Source organism: Tachysurus vachellii, chromosome 11 (genome assembly GCF_030014155.1).
Source record: "Tachysurus vachellii isolate PV-2020 chromosome 11, HZAU_Pvac_v1, whole genome shotgun sequence".
In the NCBI taxonomy this organism is placed as follows: Eukaryota; Metazoa; Chordata; class Actinopteri; order Siluriformes; family Bagridae; genus Tachysurus; species Tachysurus vachellii.
Genome location: NC_083470.1, coordinates 16,157,390 through 16,182,491, shown reverse-complemented (window position 1 = coordinate 16,182,491; position 25,102 = coordinate 16,157,390). Strand labels below are relative to the sequence as shown.

Here is a 25,102-nt window from a genome sequence, read left to right as displayed (position 1 = left end):
TCAGGGGAATTCTTAAGATTTAGATTTTATTTTGACCACAACATTTGTACTTTTTGCCAAACTGATATAGGGCCAACTGACCTTTTTTTTGTATTCACTCAAACATTTCTTGGGAAATTGTCATTTTGGTTGAAAACAAAAATACAGTCACTATCTACTTTTTCTAGAGACCATATTATATTTGGAATAGTGTCAAATGTTAATAGAGCTGAATTCTTGCTTAATATAATATAATCTTGCTACACTATAATATATTCACTGTTAAATTGCATTAAAACAAAGTCCTGATCCACACCCCTTACCAGTTGGTGGCGGTAATGCGCCATATCGTTGTTTGTCAACCGTCAATAAAACCACGAAGTAGAAGTAGCCCGGTAGGTTCTTCCTTTTGTATTTTTTAAGTATTGTAACATTATGTTTATTGAAACTAGGGTCGTTTAAATGTCATGGAAGGAGTCGTTGCGTGAAGTGTAAGTCGTTACATTGGGTGTACACCATGTGGTTGTTGACAGGGAACCTTATCTTTTTTCCCTGTACGCTTGTTTTCACTCGTCAGTAGCTCTGGAAATCCACTTATATTTAACTCATGAAAATATACGTGTATTTATACATTGGTATCACTAGTGTTTTCAGTCTTTTTGTTTTTTTATTTACGTAAAAACTAGTTGTCGTGCGGACTACAAAGTCTGCAAAGTAAAATTAGTAACGTAGTTCTTCTACTGCAAAAGGCCTATTCGGACGAAATTCGATGTTCAAGATCCAAGATTCTTCAAGATTCTTTTTATTGTCACTGTACTGAGTACGGCGAAATTAAAGCAGTCCTTACAGTGCAATTCACTTATTCGGTTTAAGCTACAATTTTAAGAATCGTAATAACAAAAAAGAAACAGTTGCAGTCAAGGTGGTAGTAATAAATGTCAGTTATTGTGAATGATGAATAGGTATAAATAAGTATGTAAATATTTATATAGATAGAACTATATAGGCATAAATAAGTTATTGCACAGTGGTCAAACAGGGATTTGTATACAAATAGAGGGTATCAATGTATAATGGAATGTAAATATGTAAATGAAGTGCAACACAATGCAGAATGTAACAGAATAGTTAAAAAAAAAGTATGTTGGTTTGTGAGAAGGCCGATCTCCGGCAAAGGCCGGTGCTTTTTGGAGGCGAGTGGACATAAGGGTCAGTGTTACTTTTGGAAGCAAGTAAACAGAAAGCTTGTTCATGTTGTGCAAATTCTTTATTTTCACGTGACATCATGTGACGTCATCAGAATACCCGTGAAGAAGTTCCCCTCATTGTTCTGAGTGTTTTGATATGTCACATGTCCATGTTGCAAAATGTTTTTTGATTTTGCATATATTGGGGGGGCTGTGGCACAACCAAAAGGCCAGTCGGTACACCAATTTAAAACTTTGTTCAGAGTATCACCCTAAAGGAGCTGGCAGAGTTTGGTGTAGATAGTTCGAAAGCTTGCCAAGTTATAAACCTCCAAATTTATAATGGGAGTCTATGGGGAAAAAAGGCCACTTTGAGACCTAGTACTGGAAGTACCGGTACTCGGATCGCTTAGAAAAGTAACAGCAAGAAACTTCAGACCAGGGTCTACAACATATCCGAATTTGGTGCATGTGGCTCGAAAACCCTAGGAGGAGTTACTCTTGATATATTTTTGTCTAAGCTTAAATAGGAAAACAGAACGTTGGCTTCTACAAAGCCAACATAACAAGTGATGAGAAGGGTCCTTTAGGATGCTTGCTGACCTTAAAAGGCAACGTGCTGAATAAAGATCCTTTAAGGAAGGCAGAGAGCATTTTCATGGGATTGCAAGTAATGAACAATTTTACAGGCTTATTAAGCTATTTTATTTAAAGGGTTATTAGACAGGCTTATTAAACTATTTTACTTTTTTTTTTAAATATGTTGCATATGTGTTTGTTTTTATCCATCTTCTGATAAAACCTCAGTGGTGCTCTAAAAATTCTAGTCACCTCCAGATACACATGTCTGTGATTTTCTATGAAGATGTGACGTTGCATAGAAAATAATTAATCTTGCAGCTCTATCAGTTACCTCCCGCAGATACTAAATCACTTCAAGACCATCGCCAAGCGGCTTGGTGAGAAGGTGACAACATTGGGTGCAGTAATTGTAATTAGCAAACGGAAGAAACACAAAATAACTGTCAATCTCCCTCTGTCTGGGGCTCCATGCAAGATCTCGCCTCAGTGATCATGAGAATCAGACTTTTTGGATTTTTTTTTCTGAATTTTTTCTGAATAACCCTACCATTAAAATTATAGACTGATTGTTTCTTTGTCACTGGAAAAACATACAAAATAAGCAGGGGTTCAGATATGTCTTTTCCTCACTGTAAGCATCCTTTATTCATATAACAATAAACTAAAACACGTGACAGGGGAAAACATATATTGTTTGATGTTGGTATTATAAATGCCTGTTTGAGCTGCTGTTGTACTGGAAATTTTACACAGTGTAACAAACAGCCTATGTACAGTTTCCACAGAATGCTGTGCAGAGTTGATGACTCTCTGCAGAGCTTTTTTCTTAGCTACAGTGCAACCAGCATGCCACACCAGAATATAAGCTTGTGTTTGAGCAGTGGTAAAAGGATGCAAGCAGCTCTGGGACAGGTTGGTTTTCCTCAGCATCCTCAAAAATTACAGCCGCTGATGTGGCTTCTCTGTCACGGATGTTGGGCTTACAATCCATGTAATGTCCTGGGAGATGTGTGTGCCAAGATATTTAAAGGTGGTTACCCTTATCTTTACTCGTCCAAGAGAGGCTGGCTGCTGCTTCTGTTTCTGGAAGTCGATTATAAGTTTCTAAGTTTTGGAGTTGTTCAGTGCGCAGTTGGTATTGGTGCACCAAGTTCAGCCACCTCCTCCCTGTAGGCAGATTTATCACCATTTAATGTTAGCCCTATCACAGTTGTGTCATCTGCAAATGCAATTATATTGTGATTGTGCTGTGGGTTGGTATGCTGAGTCATGGGTGTATAGTGAGAAGAGCAGAGCTCTTAGCCTGCAACTTTGTGATGCTCCAGTGCTAAGTGAGAGATGAGGAGTTATAGTTCCCCAGTCTGATAGTCTCTGTGCGGTCTGTTAGGAAGCCTTTGATCCAGAAAAAAATTTAATGACCGACAACAAGGTTAAGCAGATTTATGACCATTCTTATACATATTGCGTATTGCACATGTATCCATTTTCAGAGGGTTTTACTATTTCCTTTTCTTTTTTATTTAAGATTCTGCATAATCCAGACCTGGCCTGAGGGTAGCAATGTATCCAAGCTTCCACAATCCGTTTGCAGACGATGATGATCATGCCACACCAGCAGCAGACTTTCATTTTGATGATTGTGATGAAGAAAAAAGCACAGTGAACCCAGCAGATCGACGACAGAGGCAGCTCAAACAAGAGGTTATGCGCACAGCTCAGTCTGCGATGGACAGCAGCAGTCGCTCCCTCGGTCTCATCTATGATTCTGAGAAAATCGGGACAGAGACAGCAGAGGTTAGAAAACCTTGTGTCCAAAGTTCTCATAAATGAATTACAGTAAATATATATATATATATATATATATATATATATATATATATATATATATATATATATATATATATATATATATATATTAGACTTAAAGCACTCGGTGTGAAACCATGCATGGCCTCTAGGACCAAGATCCTGTCCATGGTTTTTGCCTCTTAATTACCACAAAGCATTCCAAGAAGACAGTATAGGCTTATGTTATGGCTGAGCTGTAGATTTAGAATCTTTTAGTTCTGAAAGTTAAGTTGCATGACTTAAAGGCAGTATTTTTAGGGGTCAAGCCCCGAAGGGGCGTAGACACCTATTGTTATCGTTAGTTTTCTTATTATTATTAGGGGTCAAGCCCCGAAGGGGCGTAGACACCTATTGTTATCGTTAGTTTTATTATTATTATTATTATTATTATTATTATTATTATTATTATTGTTCTTCCGTCTTCCGCCATTGAAGTCAATGGCAGCCCATAGAACCGTACGTAGGAAAGTTATGAAATTTGGCACACATGTAGAGGCCAGTCTTAGAAGTTACTGTAGCAACTTTGGTGTGTCTAGCTCAAACCGTCTAGCGCCACCAACAGTCCAAAAACCCAATTTTGTGCTGAATCGTAAGGCCTAGAGGCAAAATTCTTGCAACATCAGAATCAGAATCAGAAAGGTCTTTATTGCCAAGTATGTTTAGGCAAAATTCTTGCAGAATCAGAATCAGAAAGGTCTTTAGGAGGAACACACACACATACACTTACACACACATTTACACACACACACTTACTCACACTCACACACACACACACACTCTCACACACACAGACACGCACTCACACACGCACTCACACACACACTCTCACACACACTCACACAGACACGCACTCACACACGCACTCACACACGCACTCACACACACACTCACACACACACTCACACACACACAGACACTCTCACACTCACACACCCTCTCACACACACACAGACACTCACACACACACACACACACACAGACACTCACACAGACACACACACACACACAGACACACACACTCACACAGACGAGGAACACACATACTTACACACACATTTACACACATACTCACACACACTCACATACACACTCTCTCACACACACACACACACACACACACTCTCACACACACACACACACACACACACACACTCACACACAGACACTCACACACACACACACACCCTCTCACTCACGCAGACACTCACGCAGACACTCACACAGACACACACACTCACACAGACGAGGAACACACACTTACTCGCACACTCACATACTCACACACACTCACATACACACGCATTTACACACACACACACTCTCACACACACACACACACACACACACTCTCACACACACACACAGATGCACAGAGACACATACACACACGCGCACACACACACACACACACACACACACACACACACACACACACACGGGGTCAAGCCGATCAGATGCGCTCAGAACATGTCGCATGAAAACATACCAAGTTTCCACACTCGCACACTCACATACTCACACACATACTCACATAAACACACATTTACACACACACACACACACAGAGACACATACACACTCACACAGACACACTCACACACACACTTTATTGCCAAGTATGTTTTCACATACGAGGAACACTTACACACACATTTACACACACACACACACAAACACACTCATTCACACTTGCACACTTACACTCGCACACTCACATACTCACTCGCACACTCACATACACACTCACACTCACATACACACACTCACAGTTACACACTCACTCACACTCGCACACACTCACACTTACACACACTCACACTCGCACACTTGCTCACACTCGCACACTCATTCACATACTCACAAACACCTTCACTGACTCACACACTCACACTCACTCACAGACACTCACACACACTCACTCACACTCACACTTACACACACACTCACACACTTACACACACACTCTCACACTCACTTACACACACACACCTACACACACTTACACACACACATTTTGAATTTTCACGTCAAGTTCAGTATTTTTCTAATACAATGCCATATAGCTATGAAACTTGGTATGGTTCATCAGCTCATGTTCTGAGCACATCTGCTCGGCTTGACCCCCAAAATTCTTGCAAAATCAGAATCAGAATCAGAAAGGTCTTTATGAGGAACACACACACACTTGCACACACATTTACACACACATTTACACACACACACTTACTCACACTCACATACTCACACACACACTCTCACACACACACTCTCACACACACACACACACACACTCACACAGACACACTCACACAGACACTCACACACTCACACAGACACTCACACACTCACACAGACACTCACACACACAGACACTCACACACACAGACACTCACACACACAGACACTCACACACACAGACACTCACTCACACACACACACCCTCTCACACAGACACTCACACAGACACTCACACAGACACTCACACAGACACTCACACAGACACTCACACAGACACTCACACAGACACTCACTCACACACTCACTCACACACACAGACACACAGACATGCACACACACACACACAGACGCACAGAGACACATACACACACACACTCGCACACACACACACACACACACACACGGGGTCAAGCCGATCAGATGCGCTTTTTTCACATACGAGGAACACACTTACACACATTTACACACACACACAGACACACAGACACTCAAACACACACTCACACACACACACTCACACACACACACACACACACACAGACACACAGACATGCACACACACGCACTCACACACACACACAGACGCACAGAGACACACACTCTCACACACACACACACACACACATTTTACGAATGCAATGCCATATCGCTACGAAACTTGGTATGGTTCATCAGAGACATGTTCTGAGCGCATCTGATCGGCTTGACCCCGGTATCGCTGCTTGCAGCTATATTTGTTTTTTGTTTTTATTAGGGGGCGTAGACACCTATTGTTATCGTTAGTTTTCTTCTTATTATTATTAGGGGTCAAGCCCCGAAGGGGCATAGACACCTATTGTTATCGTTAGTTTTCTTCTTCTTCTTCTTCTTATTATTATTATTAGGGGTCAAGCCCCGAAGGGGCATAGACACCTATTGTTATCGTTAGTTTTCTTCTTCTTATTATTATTATTAGGGGTCAAGCCCCGAAGGGGCATAGACACCTATTGTTATCGTTAGTTTTCTTCTTCTTATTATTATTATTATTAGGGGTCAAGCCCCGAAGGGGCATAGACACCTATTGCTATCGTTAGTTTTCTTCTTCTTCTTCTTATTATTATTAGGGGTCAAGCCCCGAAGGGGCATAGACACCTATTGTTATCGTTAGTTTTCTTCTTCTTCTTCTTCTTCTTATTATTAGGGGTCAAGCCCCGAAGGGGCATAGACACCTATTGTTATCCTTCTTCTTCTTCCTCTTCTTCCTCTTCTTCTTCCTCTTCTTCCTCTTCTTCCTCTTCTTCCTCTTCTTCTTCTTCTTCCTCTTCTTCTTCCGCCATTGAAGTCAATTTAGGGGTCAAGCCCCGAAGGGGCGTAGACACCTATTGTTATCGTTAGTTTTCTTATTATTATTATTATTATTATTAGGGTTCAAGCACGAAGCGCTGGAAACCTATTGTTTTTGTTAGGATTTTTATTATTATTATTATTATTCCGCCCTAGAAACGATCGTGCAGCCCAAACCGTAAGGCCTAGAGAGCTCAAACTTGGTCAGATGGTAGTACTGGTCACAGTTACTCAGGGCCAAGGTCTCAGCGGAATCGGACAATTTGGGGCACTTTAGCGCCCCTCAACGCGTTTGTGCCCATAACTCCCAAACCGTATGTCCAAATCTCAAGTGCTTTATATCATTGGAATCCTTGGCTCATGACTTAAAAAACGTATATCTCCGATTTCATCTACGCCAAATTTTTTTGCTATAGTGCATTTTATCCGAAACCTACTTTTGCTAACTAGTCCTAGGTTTTTCGCCTGATCAAGACCAATCCAGTGCAGTAATATTCTCTGGAGTCTCAATGACAATAATCTTTGAAAACTCGAAATTTTGATGTGTCCTTAAGGGGCCCCAAAACGTTCGGACTGTGAGGAGCCAGTTTTACTAAAATGTCAATAACTCAAGAACTAAATGAGCTATCAACACCAAACCTGGGACACATGTGAAAGAGGTCAAACTGAGGTTACAGTTCAAAAACCGCGGCGATTGTTTGTTCTTGTTCTCTCTCTCTCTCTCTCTCTCTTTGCTCCACTATCTATCTTTTCAGATCCCTGCCATTGGACATCTCCTGTCAATCTTCTTTATCCTGTGACATCACAGTCCGAACACAGTTCTAGAATCAGAGTTTACCATGTTGTCATAGCAACATGGTAAACTCTAGAATCAGAGTTTACCATGTTGCCATAGCAACATGGTAAACAACCCCAATGCATTCCATGCATTCAACATCCTAAAATTTGGTGGCGCTATAACGGCAAAATCACTAAAAACAGCCCTTTTTAAAAAAAAGCCCTCTAGCGCCACCAACAGTCCAAAAACCCAATTTTGTGCTGACTCGTAAGGCAAAGATTCTGATTCTGAGAAAGATTCTGATTCTTGCGGGTATTCTGATGACGTCACGTGTAGCCCCGCCCCCACAATTAGCGAAATCAAAATGTTAGCACAACATGGACATGTGACATATCAAAACACTCAGCACGATGAGGGGAATTTGCCACATGCATCATTCACATTTTCTTCAGGAAATGACTTGCGAGTCACTCGTTCTGCATCTGGGTGCTTGTGTTTCTTCGCTTTATGGATATGACTTTGTTTATTTTAGGGAAAACTGGACAGGTGAGTACTTCACATGACATATATTTTGGCACCCTCTGTAGCATGACAAATGTAGCATGACATGACATATATTGTGGCACCCTCTGTAACTTGTGGGTCACTTTGTGTATGTGAAAATCGTTTAAGGGATACTGCGTCTTACAAGGCCTGTAATCTGATTTAGGTGTTATTTGTGTAGGTTTTCATCAGACCTACATCATCTTTTCCTGTTGCCCAGAGCTATCCAGTTCAAGGACATACAATAGGCTTTAGTTTCTTCACTGGAACTGTGCTTCCAATCATCAGATTTCACACATTTTAGTTTCTCCATTACTAAATCTTTTCACTTCTCTTTTTCACCTTTTGGTAGAGACACATTTGGGTGTGAATTCTCTATAGTGAACAAGTGGGCCTTCCTTGGCTAACATGTATTCTAGAGAGACTCACTTCTACACTGTGTGGACAATTATTAGGCAAGTGATTAGAACACTGGGAACACTGGTTCACTGGCCAGGTCAGGTTTGAATTTTCATCTTGGTAAAACAATGAACACATGCCCAGTGGCATTTCGTAGGTGAATTTCAGAAGAGCACCTGAGGAGTGAAGCGACGGTTCATGATGTTGCAAAGGCTGGGAGTCTGGGTGTGTGAACCGATCCAGTGTACTCAGTTTTACTCTTGGTGACTCAAATTGATCATTGGCATCACAGGTTTTTAACCTCTTCTGCCTAGGCCAAATCAAAAATATTTACTCATAGTTTAGGGTGGGATGTAAGCCATATACTCCAACTCTGACCCTAATTAACATTTTAGTCGCTGAGTTATTTGCTTTCCAACTTTCCCCCAAGGTAAAGTTAGAACTTCGGCATTGATTGCTGTTCTAAACACACTCATTAATCATTTTTAAATGATCATAATATGAAGCATAATAATGAAGTGGCATGATAAATATATGGCAGGAAATTAAAACCTATACTGCATATATTTTACCAACTACCATGCATAATTTAAAGTATTTATTTTTTATTTTTTAACTACTTTTAGTAGTTGTAATATAAGCATTTTTTCAAAGATGGGTTCTGCAGAATGTATGAATAGTGGTAAGAGCACGGGGAACTTTATGTGACCAGGAGAAATGACAAGGTACAGCCCTGCCTTTTGGTTCTCAGATTTCACCTGAGGAGCATTCTCTTGAGCCTGTCTTCTGTCCTTTGCCTGTGGTCTTAAATCAGGAGTTTGTCAAGGATTTTTATGATTACCCCTTTCAGATAATCAGACAGGTTCTTCAGATAGGCTCAGACATTAAATTGGTAGAAGTTTTTTCTGGCTTGTTTAGTTCCATAAATTTAACGTCTTCAAATAACTGCAATCTAAGGTTATTTGAGGATTTAATGTTTTCTTTTTTCATGCATGCATGTTTGAATGATTTATTTTTAGGCTACACAAATTGTTAAGTTTGTATTAATGGTCATTTCACTTTTTTATTTAAATTTATTGAAATACTGTAGGTAATCCAGGGCATGGTGGATAAGTGGTTAGCACGTTCACCTCACACCTCCAGGGTTGGGGGTTCGCCTCCGCCTTGTGTGTGTGTGGAGTTTGCATGTTCTCCCCGTGCTTCGGGGGTTTCCTCCGGGTACTCCGGTTTCTTCCCCCGGTCCAAAGACATGCATGGTAGGTTGATTGGCATCTCTGGAAAATTGTCCGTAGTGTGTGATTGCATGAGTGAATGAGAGTGTGTGTGTTATAACTGATTCCCTGTCTCTCGAACAAACAAACCAGCTATACTAAGTTGAGGGAGGGATCAACTGTATTATTTCACACAATACTCAGGTTATTTTGGTATGCAAACATAAAGACATGCACAATCCACATTTATCAAGGACTCAATCCTTCAGAGATTCTATTTTGACCATTCACAAGTACAAACAATTACAAAAAAAATAAATAAATAACAACAAAGAAAAAGGAAAAATAAGAAAGCACAACAAGTTTTATAAATGAAAACAATACTTGTACTTATGGTAAAGTCCAGACATAATGCAAGAAATGTCCCATATGACCTGGCACATCAGGCTCTTCTATAATGACAGCACCTCCAAATTATTCCCATAGCATGCGTTGACGTACAAGAAGTGTAGTCCATAAACCAAAAATCCTTAATTGAGCAGCAAACAATTAAGTTTCTCAACCAGGATGGTCTCTCAGGGCAGAGAAGGAACACAAGGCACACCATGCTGTCCTCTATCTTGCTCTACTACCTTCTCACCTTTTAATCACACCCAGGGAGCACCTAGAACCCCCTGGTGGTCATGATGAAAAACCTCAACCATGGAACCCTGTACAGTTCATGACACTGATACATACCCTTCCCCTCAGTGGAAGGCTTAACATAACCATGATAAGGCTTTAAGTTCTGTACATGAAAAGTGTCTGGATGATCAGGGTCATCTAAAAATGCAACAGAACAATTAACTGGACCTAGACACTTTAAAATTTTAGCTGGACCTTTCCACTTGGCAGCTAGTTTAGACATGAAACCTTCACTAGCCTGTGACAAGGGATGAGAGCGCACCCATACCAACTCCCCAACCTGATAATGAGCATACTTTCTACGAAGGTTATAATAGCGCCCTTGCTTTCTTTGAGCTTGCTCCACATTCTCCTTCACTGACTTTATTAGGTTCCCATATCGTTCCAGCACAGCATACGCAGGATTGCTGGGATCAGGTGGACTTGACAAGGCACGCTCTACAGGTCCTTTTAGTTTTCGCCCTAAAGCAATTTCAGCAGGTGTGAATCTAGTGGATTCTTGCCAGGCTGTATTAATGGCAAACCTGAATTCTGCAAGCCAGCGATCCCAATGACGATGATGTTCGTTGACGTAGGAGGCTATCATAGTTTTGAGTGTGCGGTTAATGTGCTCAGTGAGATTAGTTTGTGGATGACTGGCAGTAGTAAGTTTTTGGGTTACTCCCCACTGCTTGCACACTAAATTCAAGAGGTGTGAGGTAAATTGTGCTCCTCTATCAGAAACTAAATAGACTGGGGTACCCCATCGAGTGAAGATCTCATTTACCAGAATATGAGCTATTTGTGGTGCTTTGGCTACACGTAGAGGGAACAACTCAACCCATTTTGAGCAGTAATCTACGATCACCAAAAGATGCTCATTCTGCCTTGGACTCCTAGGAAAAGGTCCCATTAGGTCCACTCCTATCATATATCCTGTCTCCACCACTGGGGTATTCTGCAAGTAACCAGACAACTTGGAGATTGAGGGTTTGTACATCTGGCACACTTGACACTCTTTACAGTGCTTCCAAACATCAGAGCGTAAACTGGGCCAATACACCATATCAAGCAATCTCAGAAGGGTTTTGAGTCGACCAAAATGACCACTCAAAGGATTATCGTGGGCATATTTCAAGAATTCTTTGCGCAAGACTTCTGGTACCATCAGCTGAAATTTCTGCCCCTTCTGTCCATCTGGCACACTACGAAATAAAAAGCCATTCCTTACAACATAATGAATTCTTGAGAGATCGCTATCGGTTTGTGTAAGGGCCTTATTGATTAGTTCCTTTATTTCAGCATCTTCTTGCTGAGCTTTGGCAATTTCATCCCAATCCACTGGCAGGCTTGAGGGTGTTACTGTTGAACTAGCAGTCTTTACTTGCCTCACCATGTTCACAACCGCAGCATCTTCCAGACTCCGGGATAATGTATCTGGGACCACATTGCATTGGCCTTTTCGGTACTTAACTGTAAATTCGAACTCCTGCAGCCGTATAGCCCATCGGGTCAATCTTGATGAGGGTTTGGGATGATTAAAAACCCAAGTCAACGCTGCATGATCAGTTATAACTTCGAAGGGTCTACCCTCCAAATAAGGCCTCCACTTCTCCACAGCCCACAAAACAGCACAGCACTCCTTCTCAGACACAGAGTATGCCTTTTCAGCTCCCTGAAGTAAGCGTGAAGCATAAGCTATAACATGCTCTTCGCCTTCTATGTCTTGAGTCAGAACTGCTCCTAGTCCTCTCTCGCTGGCATCTGTCTGCACTTTGAATGGTCGAGAAAAGTCTGGGGAAATCAGGACAGGGGTTTGAGTTAGATCATTCTTGATAGTTTCAAATGCTTCTTGACAGGACTCGGTCCAAGCCCAAGTGGCTCCCTTCTTTTTCAAAGAATCGTGGTACAAATCGGTGATACCACCCAGCAAGTCCTAAAAACCTTTGCACATCTTTCAAAGATTGAGGCACTGGAAATTGACTCACTGATGCTATCTTAGCAGGATCCGTTTTAATGCCTTCTCCTGAGATCACATGACCCAAAAAAGTTAGAGACCTTTGCATCATGTCGCACTTTTTAAGGTTTAAAGTCAGCCCAGCTTGACGAAGACAGCTAAAAACTTGACTGAGGTGCAGCAGGTGTTCATTCTCATCCTTTGAGTATACCACAATATCGTCAATATATACAAAGCAGCACTTTCCCTTGACTTCTCTCAGTACACATTCCATTAAACGCTGAAATGAGGCTGCGGCATTCTTGAGGCCAAACGGTAGACGTAAGAACTCAAATAGCCCTGAAGATGTCACAAAAGCAGTTTTAAGTATGCTCTCAGGCTCCAACTCCACCTGCCAATATCCACTTTTGAGATCTAAAGTGCTGAAAACTCTTGCTCCATGTAAAGATCCCAAAATATCCTGGATGTGGGGCATCGGATAAGCATCCAAATAAGTTTTTGAGTTCAATCCTCGGAAGTCTACACAAAACCTAGATCCACCGTCTTTCTTAGGAACAATAACAACAGGTGAAGCCCATGGGGAGTTAGAAGGTCGTATTATATTATTGGCTAACATCTCCTTAATCTCTTTGTCAATGAATTGTTGTTTCTCCAACGATACACGATATGCTCTCCTACGGAGAGGAACTTCATCTACAGTGTTGATGCAGTGCTTGATTACTGAATAATGTCCTACCTTATTTGTGCACACCGTAGGCCATTCACTCATCAACTTCTTCAAGTGATTCTGGAACTCTGAGGTGGTATCAGCTTTGAATGCTAGTTGTTGAACAATCAACAAGACTTCTGATGATACTTCTCCACCAGGCAAAGCCAGATAAAAGGAAAGCAAAAGGTTGGAGAAGGACTTAACTGGCAAGAGGGGAAACTTCTCACTCTGGTTTTCCTCTTGGGAAACTATGCCATATTGGGCCCTTCGGAAATCAAGCATAATCCCGGCAGAAGTTAAAAAATCCATGCCCAGAATTATTGGTACTGTCAGATCTGAATCTCTTAACACATACAATGTCAGTTTGAGTTTTTGTCCTTGCAGCTCACATTCCCAGTTAGACATGCCTATGGCAGAATACATTTGACCATTGGCTAACATGACTGTTTGTCCTTTGCTTGGGTTCCACTGCTCTTGTCCTTTCAGCTGATTCCAGCAGGACTCTTGAATCAGAGACAGGGTGCTCCCTGTATCCACCATTGCCTGAAAGTACCGTCCTCTTAGTAGTATGGGTAAAGTCACCATTTTCAACTCAGATTGACTGGGAAATGAAATAGACTGAACTACTCGGGTGCTAGCATGGGTCGACCTATGGACGGTATCTTTCTCGCTAGGAGATCTTTTCTTCTGAATCTCAGAATTGGCATGGCTCCAATATCGCTTGGATTCTTCAAAATCTCTTTCTATTTGGGTCCCTATCCTTACCAATTCAGTTACGTCCCTTACTGTTCCCCGCAACAGGCTTGCCAGACGAGGATTGCAGTTTCGTAATATGGCTTGCACCATCTCTCTGTCGGACATGTCCTTCTTCCATCTTAGACACAATGCTCTATAATGGAATGCAAAATCACGTATACTCTCCTTAGCTCCTTGTTTCCTCTCCAGAAGCCTTCTTTCAGCCTCAGCCTCATAATCATCATTTAAAAATGAGCGGAGAAAGATTACCTTAAACTGTTGCCATGTCAATACGGTCCTCTTCTCTGCTAACCACCAATCTTTTGCTGTACCCTTCAATACTGAAGTAAGAGAAGCGAGAATTTCAGTGTCACTCAAGGGTCGAATGGCCAAATACTCTTCACACCGTTCGATAAAAGACACAGGATCGATCTCTGCATCACTTCCAAAACTGGGAAACTCTACTTTTACAGGGGGCAGATACGTGGGTGCAGGTACAGATTCAGTGTTGACTGAGAGATGCTGAGATGCATGGGTCTTCCTCTCACCTTGACGTGTAATTGTTGTGTACTGCTCAGGAGTGAGTGTAGATACTGGAGTTGATGTGGCTGGTACCCAGGATCTTAGCTTGTTATCAATCTGTAGATCTCTCCTTTTTAAACAGTCAAGCATAGACTTCCCCAGATCTTGTATACTCAATTCTAATATTTTTTTAACTCGGTCACATTTCCTCTCAATGAGATATGCCAGCCTTTCCTCCAGAGATCCACATTGAACATCAAGATCAGCTTGCAAACAACACTGGCTCACCTTCTGAATACAGTCTGCAGTGCATTTCTCCAGGTTGACAACTCGTCCTTTTAATTCCTCTATTGCTGCATGTAGGGACAAGTTCAAGTCAACTTCTTCCTTTTCATCAGGTGGTAGAGGCATTATAGAGCGAGGTTGTAGCTCTGCATCTGCAATGGAATCATCCTCTTCAGAATTAATATACAGCTCACTCAATGTATGTACGAGCTCTTTAACAGGTTCTCTACGAGTCACAAATGGACCAGCCGTAAAATCAGGATTGGGCATGCTCTCATCCTTCTCATCAGGACCTAAGTCTTCCATTTCTTATTTTGCATATCAAAGTAGTTAAGAATAAATACAGATCTGTCCCTGTTCGGGCGCCATCTATAACAGATTCCCTGTCTCTCGAACAAACAAACCAGCTATACTAAGTTGAGGGAGGGATCAACTGTATTATTTCACACAATACTCAGGTTATTTTGGTATGCAAACATAAGACATGCACAATCCACATTTATCAAGGACTCAATCCTTCAGAGATTCTATTTTGACCATTCATAAGTACAAACAATTACAAAAAAAAATAAACAAATAACAACAAAGAAAAAGGAAAAATAAGAAAGCACAACAAGTTTTATAAATGAAAACAATACTTGTACTTATGGTAAAGTCCAGACATAATGCAAGAAATGTCCCATATGACGTGGCACATCAGGCTCTTCTATAATGACAGCACCTCCAAATTATTCCCATAGCATGCGTTGACGTACAAGAAGTGTAGTCCATAAACCAAAAATCCTTAATTGAGCAGCAAACAATTAAGTTTCTCAACCAGGATGGTCTCTCAGGGCAGAGAAGGAACACAAGGCACACCATGCTGTCCTCTATCTTGCTCTACTACCTTCTCACCTTTTAATCACACCCAGGGAGCACCTAGAACCCCCTGGTGGTCAGGATGAAAAACTTCAACCATGGAACCCTGTACAGTTCATGACACTGTTACAGTGTGCCCTGCAATGAGTTGGCACTCCGTCCAGGGTGTATCCTGCCTTGATGCCCGATGACGCCTGAGATAGGCTCCCCGTGACCCGAGGTAGTTCGGATAAGCGGTAGAAAATGAGTGAGTGAGTGAGTGTAGGTAATCCAAATCAACCAATCTGTATAACAGATTGAAATGTTCTGCATGGAGGAGTCTCTACAAATGTTTTCCCTAGAATCAGCACGATATCTATAAAATTTAGTTTTAATCATATAAGGTATGCTGAACAGTACCCATCCGAGGGGCTTATACATGTCTACTAAATTTTATCAAATTCCCAGCGACAAGAACCTACTATGATCATAATAAGAGCTAACAAGTACTTTAGTACATACACATTATTTCGAAAGTATGGGGGCACCTGATTAGACATGTGCCTGTATTCGATAAACTGGTCTATCAATGTAATTAATATGCACTGTATGATTATTGTTGGCACTTCAAAATACTCTTAATAATTATAGATCAGAATTTAGATTTTAGAATGCACATTAGCTTCTTTTCCATGAACCAAGATTATATTGCATTTATGATGCATAAAAGAGGAATGCAAATTCTAATATAATCTCCCCATGGAAAAGAAGCATGACAGAAAGGAACTTTGCTGATTTATTCACCTTTACAAAGGGTAAATTCAAATGTTTGGAAATATTTTGGGTATTTTGAAATGCTTCAAAAATGTCTGGAAACGTATTTCTTTATTAGTAGAAGTAGTATACCTTATACCCTGTTAAAAGCTTATTCAATTATCACAACAAAAATTTAATACCATCACATGCATAGATGTGACCATAACATGCAAATGTGAGTCTTTCTCAAAGTTTAAAACACAAAATTTGAAATATGCAATTGTTTAGATTGTCTTTATTTGCTGTAACATTAAGATTTTCTTTTGTTGAAACAAAGGGTTCCAAGCTCAATCCTGTTTCAGCATGATGATTCCCCTGTATATAAATGATGGTATATTAAGATATAGTTTACCAATGTTGACTTGAAAGAACTTGTGCCATGGATTATGGAATTTTAGTTCATTTCATTTAAGTCATTGAGATATGAGGCACACTTACTATAACACTACATAGAGTTTGCTGTTCATGGCTGAATTGTATCTAAGCTCTTATTAATTGATCGGTCTGAAATGTATGTTGCCAGTCTGTAGTTTCATTTAGAGGTCCTGGAAACCATTCATTCTCATAAATGGCATCAATGCTATAGTTTCTCACCCATACAGCATAACTGGTCTCACTCCTGTGTTGTACACATTTCCTTTGATTCTTGCTGACACATGTCACACAACACTTCTTTCACTTTTCTCCACCCACTCCAAATCGCCTGCACATGCCTCTTCAAATCTTTTCCACATTACCTGTCACACTGGACAGCTTACTTCAAAAACCTTCTTGACCTCAGCCCTCTGTAACCTCACTGTTCTACTTCCCTCCCTCTTATTCAAACACATGTATTCTGTTTTACTGTGACTGACTTTCATTCCTCTTCTTTCCAGAGTAGACCTCCACCTTTTTAGGTGTTCCTTCACCTGCTCTCTACTCTCACTACAGATCATAATGTCATCCACAAACAACATTGTCCACAAAGATTCCTGTCTGAATTCATCTGTCAAACTGTCCATCACCATAGCAAACAAGGAGGGATTAAAAGCTGATCCTTGATGTAGCCCCACCTCCACCTTGAACTCCTCTGTCTGACCTAGAGCACATCTCACTGTTGTCATATTCCTCTCAAACATATCCTATACTAATCTGACATACTTCTCTGCCACTCCTGACATCCTCATACAGTATCATAGCTTCTCTCTCTGCACCCTCTCTCTCTGCACCTGTCATATGCTTTGTCATACGCTTTGTCCTTCCGACCATATCTGTACTTCTTCATTAATATTTCAGAGCAAAAAATTTGCATCAGTGTTGTTCTTTCTGGGCATTAAGTCATACTGTTGCTCACAAATATCCACTTCCTTTCTTAGCCTAGCTTCCACTATTCTTAGTGGAATGCTACTTATTGGTCCAAAAACCAGTACACAGAAGCTCTGACAATTCAACTTCCATTTAGATAGATGTACTGTAACCATTAGCTCAACAGTGAAAGACCTGGGTGTTATATTAGACAGGAAATTGTCTTTTGATATCGCCCGTATTACAAATACAGCCTTCTTCCACCTTAGAAATATTGCCAAGCTAAGAAACATCCTATATTTATCTGATGCTGAGAAGCTAGTTCATGCATTAATGACCTCCAGAGTGGACTATTGTAGTGCATTACTAGGTGTTTGTCTTGCATCTTCAATAAATAGGCTACATTTAGTCCAAAAGTTATACTTCTTACAAGAACTAGAAAATATGGTCATATAACACTTTGATCATCACTACACTGGCTACCTGTCAAGTTTAGAATTGATTATAAACTGCTGCTACTTACATACAAGGCTCTAAATGGTTTAGCTCCCATGTATCTAACCAGTTTTCTAACACGCTACAGTCCTTCATGCTCTCTGAGTTCACAAAACTCAGGACTTCTGGTAGTTCACCTACACCAACTTCACATTCTTCCATTATACATCCATCAAACTGTTTACCTACACCAATTACACACACTTCCATTATACATCCATCAAACTGTTTACATGGTGTTTTGCACACTGTTTTTTGCTCTTTGCACATGCTGTCTCACAATTCAGTTGTAAAGTATTGTGCAAAACAGCAAACAACTGAATTGTGAGACAGCATGTGCAAAGAGCAAAAAACTGTGCAAAACACCATGTAAACAGTTTGATGGATGTATAATGGAAGTGTGTGTAATTGGTGTAGGTAAACAGTTTGATGGATGTATAATATTATATTAACAGTTGCATGAGGTAATGTAAAGTATTGTGCAAAACAGCAAACATTACCTCATGCAACTGTTAATATAATAATATACATCCATCAAACTGTTTACCTACACCAATTACACACACTTCCATTATACATCCATCAAACTGTTTACATGGTGTTTTGCACAGTTTTTTGCTCTTTGCACATGCTGTCTCACAATTCAGTTGTTTGCTGTTTTGCACAATACTTTACATTACCTCATGCTCTGTTCATTCCAGTATTTCTGCACACACAACGTTGATTGAACATACAGTATTTACACTGGTCGTCACTGTTTTTCTTTATTGTCTTTTGTGTATTGTCTTTTGTGTGATGTCATGTATTTTTTGTTTGCACTGTCTTTTGCACTGTCTGTCTTTCTGTCTTTTTGTCTTGTCTTGCACTGTTTGCACCAGGTTGCACAGATGCACTTTATGTGGCTGGGACTACTTACTTAAGTCCTCTGTCTTTGTTTTATGTAGCACCATGGTCCCAGTGAAATGTTGTCTCATTTCACTATGTACTGCAACAGCTATATAGTTGAAATGACAATAAAAGCTTCTTGACTTGTCTTGACTTGACTAGTTCCAAGAATATCAAAATCAACTAACGGTGGTAGAGCCTTTTCATATTTAGCTCCCAAACATTGGAATAGTCTTCCTGATAGACTCACTTTCCCGGTTTAAATGTAGATTAAAAACATATCTCTCTAATCAGACATGTACACAATACCTCCCATAATCTTGTACATGCACATCATCATCTAGTGCTTGCTAATACTATGAACAGCAGATATGCTGATTCCTCTCCACTGCTTCTCTCTTTCTACCCATCTGGAGGCATCCATAAATTGTACCATCCAAGATTTTGGACCCTCACTGAGATGAGGCCAATCATGTGAATATCCTGAGATATCTACAGAGATTTACCAGCTACAGTTGGACTCTGCTTCATGAAGTATTCAGACATACTAACAGCAGATGCCAACTACATGTGGTCTTTATGGACAACAACCTCCTAATCAATAGAACATTTGTTGGAATGTATATAGAATTAGCGTATATTTATAATCACACCCTCCAGTGTCACCCAAATGAGGATGGGTTTCCCCTTTGATTCTATCTCCTCTCAAGGTTTCTTCCTTTACCATCCAAGGGAGTTTTTCCTTGCCTCAGTCACCTCAGGCTTGCTCATTGGGGATAAATACAAACACATTTAAATATTCAGTATCTAATATTAATCTTGAATTTTTTTATTATGTTAAAAAAATTATATTAACCTTTTGTTTTATGTTTATGTTCTGTACAGGTGCTTTGAGACAATATCAATTGTTAAAAGTGCTATACAAATAAATTTAAATTTGAAATAAGGTTTCGAGGCTGAAGTTTGGCAACTCGACCCCTCAGCTCTGTCCGCAGCTTTTCTATGGGATTATGGTCTGGAGACTGACTAGGCCACTACAGGTCCTTAATTGCCCCTTTTCCACCAAAAAGAACCGGGTGCTGGTTCAGAGCTAGCACTGGTGCTGGTTCAAAGTTGCCGAGTCTGACGTCACTGTATACGTGTCACGTGTGCCAGCAATGTTAGCGCAGCAGCAGCAAACACAAACACATCAACAATGGCAGATGTTGCTTTACTGTTAATGCTCATGGCTTTGTGAACCTACATTAACATCCAAACGCGGCAAATCCAACGTGTACGTGCAACTCCATGTAATCCGTATAAACGGAGGTTGTAATCGAGAAAGTACATAACGTTATTTTATCATTAACACAGAAAAAATTTAGCCTTAGCATGTAGCTACCTACTATCATGTGTGCTGATAATGTATCATATCGCGGTAAAGTAAAAGTGTATTAAACATTAGTATACTTAAGGTACATTATCAAATGCGCTAACACTAGCCCCGCCCACAGCCCCTAACGCAAGCGGTTCTTAAGTCTAGACCAGCAACGTTTTGGTGCTACTTAAGAACCACTTTTCCTGGTTCAGAGCCGGTGCTTTTGCTGTCGAAACAGAAAGAACTGGTTCTAAATTAGGCTCTGGCTCCGAACCAGCACTCAAACTGCCTCGGTGGAAAAGGGGCGAATGTGGTTAAGATTTCATTCCTTTATGGCATAGTGTGTTACCAATTGTTTTCTTGGTGACTATGGCTCCAGTTGAGATCATTGACAAGATCCTCCCATGTAGTTTTGGGCTGATTTCTCACCATTCTTATCATTAAACTCCACAAGGTTATATGCAAATGTGTTTCTCCATTTGCATATAATGGCACCAACTGTTGTCACCTTCTAACCAAGCTTATTGGCTATGGTCTTGTAGCTCATTACAGCCTTGAGTAGGTCTACAGTCTTGTCCCTGACATCCTTGGACATCTCTTTGGTCTTGGCCATGGTGGAGAGATTGGAATCTGATTTATTGATTGTTTCAGTGTGCAGGTGTCTTTTATAAGGCAACGAGCTGAGATTAGGAAGACTCCTTTTAAGAGAGCAAGAAATCTTGCTGATTGATAGGGGATCAAATACTTATTTCACTCATTAAATTGCAAATCAATTTAAAACTTTTTGAATGTGTTCTGGATTTTTTGTTGTTATTCTGTCTCTCGCTGTTAAAATAAAACTACCATTAAAATTATAGACTGATTGTTTCTTTGTCGGTCGGCAAACAGACAAAATCAGCAGAGGAACAAATAATTCTTTTTCTTACTGTATAAGTGATATTCGCATGAATTCTCAATTCTTAAACATCAACCGTGGAAATCCATGTCATTACTCACTGGGGCATTGCTATTATTAAAAATACATTTGTACCCTTTATTTGCAGTGAAAAGATCTTAAAGAAATCTTAAAGCTACAGTTTTAGACAGTCTAAACAATTGTGTGAATACAGTGTTGTTGCTACAGTTTTGGGAAGGCCCCCTTTGTATCAATGCGCTCAAGTGTCCACATACTTAGCCATATAGTCTATATATGTGTTTGTAATTTGTCTTTTTCTCTAAACAGGAGTTGATTCGTCAGGGTGAGGCCTTGAAGAGGGCAGAGAGAATGGTTGATGATATGACACAGGAAATGAAGACTAGTCAAAGGCACTTAAACTCTATTAAAAGTGTATGGGGAGGTTTGGTAAACTACTTTAAGAGAGATTCTGTGCCAAGGCCACCACAGAAGGAACAGCCACCTGTCTATGAGGCCACCAACAGGTACAAAGTACATTTATTTAAAGATACATTTATTCATTATGGTCAAGCAATGACATATATGTTAGAAAAGCTATAAAAGTTTAGCTCACTGTAGTCTACACTGTAATCTACAAACACTAGACATCTAATAATAATATATGTGGACTACTGGTTAGATTACAGAATGCACTAGCAGAAAGCAAGGAACATGAAGGTAAATATGAGGCCAGCCATCCCAATCTCAGGAAACGGGACACATCTGGTAAGCATCTGGTTTTTCTTCTCATTTGCTTCTCAGGTGGTTCTGTTATTTCATCAATGTGCAAATACAGATATAAATGCAGCTTTGAGCCATATTAAATCTTTTGAGCTATTTGTCCTTCACTATCTGGGTATCTGTAATCAATCTTTATGCAAATAATATTCTTTACCTGAAGTCCTGTCATGCTTATCTGTGTGTGTGATTATATATTAGAGTGCACATGTCTTAAATGCATAATTTAATCATTTAATAAACTGAAACATCATCTCATGTTTGGAGTAGAATTGTTTGGAGCTTCATTTGATGAATCGTCCCAAAATGGATACTCGAAGAATACACACTTGAACGCTGTTCATCAGCATCTGGACAATAACTTAGGTGGGAAATTAATTAAGAAATAAGATGATGAATGTACAAAACTAAATTTCTTGGTTGAATTGACCAACTTTGTGCAAATTTTTCAAATGGTGTGTGTCTCTGTGTGTGCGTGTGCATGTGTGTGTGAATCATTAAGATGAGATGTCAAAGGGTTTGAGCAGACTGAAGAATTTGGGCCTGGGGTTGCAAGCAGAGATTGATGATCAAGATGTCTCACTGGATTCTCTGCTAAATAAAGTGGACTCAATGGAAGGCAAGATAAGCTCTACCAACCACCAAATCAGAAATCTAAAATGAGTCTAAAGATTCCAGTATCATCTCATTAGTAGTACATTCTTGTACACTACAATATTTTTTGATTAATAGCCAGATTAACAGTTTTACCAAATTAATTAGTAAGTATCCCCACAATATTACAGTGGTATATGCAGGAATGTAACTGGAATGTAACTCCCTCTGTACCAGATCACATCAAACCTATGGCCTAATCTGTGGTTATTCTGTGAAAAGCATTTCAGAGTATATGGTCTCTACAAAAATAAACTTTGACAAGAACTTGTTGCAGTAAATGAAAAATACTTATTTTATACCATAATGATAAATAAACTTTAATTCTTTCATTGCACTACATTCAGTGTTTTTTGATATGATCACTATCAAACAAGACTTTTCTCAGTCCTGCTTACTTGAAGCTTACTTACAACAAAAGTCTAAATATAGTTGTTGGGACAGCTACTTTTGTGGGTTTGACAGGAGTAAAATCCCATTTGTTCTGCTCTTGTAGACCATCCAACTTAGGTTTTGATGTTTTCTGCATGCTGAGATGCACAGAAGAGATTTAAAGACTGGATTTATGAATTCGTCACACTCTACATTCGCTCGAGTTTACACAGAATTGTGTGAAAACAAAAAACATAGTGAGCATAGAATGACTTAATAAAGAAAAACAGAACCAATGAGCTGCTGACAAATCAAGTAGTAATGCCGAAGCCTTAGCCCAAAACATTGTACTGTTTCAAATATTCATTCATTCATTCATTCATTCATTTTCTACCGCTTATCTGAACTACCTCGGGTCAAGGGGAGCCTGTGCCTATCTCAGGCGTCATCGGGCATCAAGTCAGGATACACCCTGGACGGAGTGCCAACCCATCGCAGGGCACACACACACTCTCATTCACTCACGCAATCACACACTACGGACAATTTTCCAGAGATGCCAATCAACCTACCATGCATGTCTTTGGACCGGGGGAGGAAACCGGAGTACCCGGAGGAAACCCCCGAGGCACGGGGAGAACATGCAAACTCCACACACACAAGGCGGAGGCGGGAATCGAAACCCCAACCCTGGAGGTGTGAGGTGAACTTGCTAACCACTAAGCCACCGTGCCCCCCTGTTTCAAATATGGTTATTAATAATCAAAAGGAACAGAAGCTGAAATATGGCCAGTTGTTAAACTGGATTGGTTTCTGTGGCAGGATGTATCGAGACTTAAACCCTTGACTGTAGTCCCAGTTTATCAAGAAAGAAAGACAAACCTGGAAACTCGCACAGATTCATTGCTTGTAAGATGTTATCTAGATGAAATGTTTGGGCCTAGATGTATTGCTTTGTTCACCATTAAAGGAACCCCTTATGAATACCTGTTTGATCCTTTTATGATACTCCTTTCACAGACAAGCAAATATTTCCCCTAAATAACATGCTGGAAATTGGAGGAGCCTCAAGTGGTGCCTCAAACTCTCAAGCCCACCATCAAGTTTCCAGAGGAAATTTCTAAAAGAACCGCAGTCATCTTGTTGTGGGTCAGGTTCTGATAAGTGAGCAAATTAAATCCATCAATTCTGATTCATGAATTCTCTTCTGTTCTCCAGATTTGCTTGATCCATCCATTTTAATATGCACATACTGTATGCTGCTTTTTAATAGGGTCGATAGTTAAAATTTTGATAATCATTTTTCCCCCTCCTCAACCATTTGATAGGCTTTTAGGAAGTCGTGGCCTAATGGTTAGAGAGTCTGACTCCTAACGCTAAGGTTATGGGTTCGAGTCTCGGGCTGGCCACGACTGAGGTGCCCTTGAGCAAGGCACCTAACCCCCCCAAACTGCTCCCCGGGCACCGCAGCATAAATGGCTGCCCACTGCTCCGGGTATGTGTTCACAGTGTGTGTGTTCACTATTGTGTGTGTGCACTTTGGATGGGTTAAACGCAGAGAACAAATTCTGAGTATGGGTCACCATACTTAGCCGTATGTCGCGTCACTTTCACTTTCACTTTTGTGTGTACATTAGCATGTTGGTTATTGACTTTAGCTCTGCATTTAATACAGTAGTCCCCACTAAATTGATCACTAATCTCAGTGACCTAGGTTGCTACACATCCATGTGCAGATCGATTATGGACTTCCTAACTAACAGATCTCAGT

The 25,102-nt window shown here is 40.3% G+C and overlaps 1 protein-coding gene across 2 annotated transcripts; it reads left to right on the top strand.

The window, feature by feature from the left end:
- Window positions 1-271: 271 nt before the first annotated feature.
- snap29 (synaptosome associated protein 29) lies at window positions 272-23,301 on the top strand. Of its 2 annotated transcripts, none has more exons than XM_060882169.1 (6): window positions 272-374; window positions 3,274-3,542; window positions 21,856-22,052; window positions 22,208-22,293; window positions 22,576-22,671; window positions 22,808-23,301. In XM_060882169.1, the coding sequence occupies exons 2-6, from the start codon at window positions 3,309-3,311 to the stop codon at window positions 22,966-22,968; spliced, it is 774 nt and encodes a 257-aa protein (XP_060738152.1). In that variant the 5' UTR covers window positions 272-374; window positions 3,274-3,308; the 3' UTR covers window positions 22,969-23,301. The 2 variants fall into 2 exon arrangements, with proteins under 2 accessions (XP_060738152.1, XP_060738153.1); XM_060882170.1 differs by having other exon boundaries at window positions 363-470.
- The last annotated feature ends 1,801 nt before the right edge of the window (window positions 23,302-25,102 follow it).

Coding starts and splice junctions, on each gene's coding strand:
- snap29 (XM_060882169.1), top strand. CDS start 3,309: ATGTATCCAAGCTTCCACAATCCGTTTGCAGACGATGATGATCATGCC. Junction 3,543..21,855: donor TCGGGACAGAGACAGCAGAG/GTTAGAAAACCT, acceptor TTCTCTAAACAG/GAGTTGATTCGTCAGGGTGA. Junction 22,053..22,207: donor GTCTATGAGGCCACCAACAG/GTACAAAGTACA, acceptor ACTACTGGTTAG/ATTACAGAATGCACTAGCAG.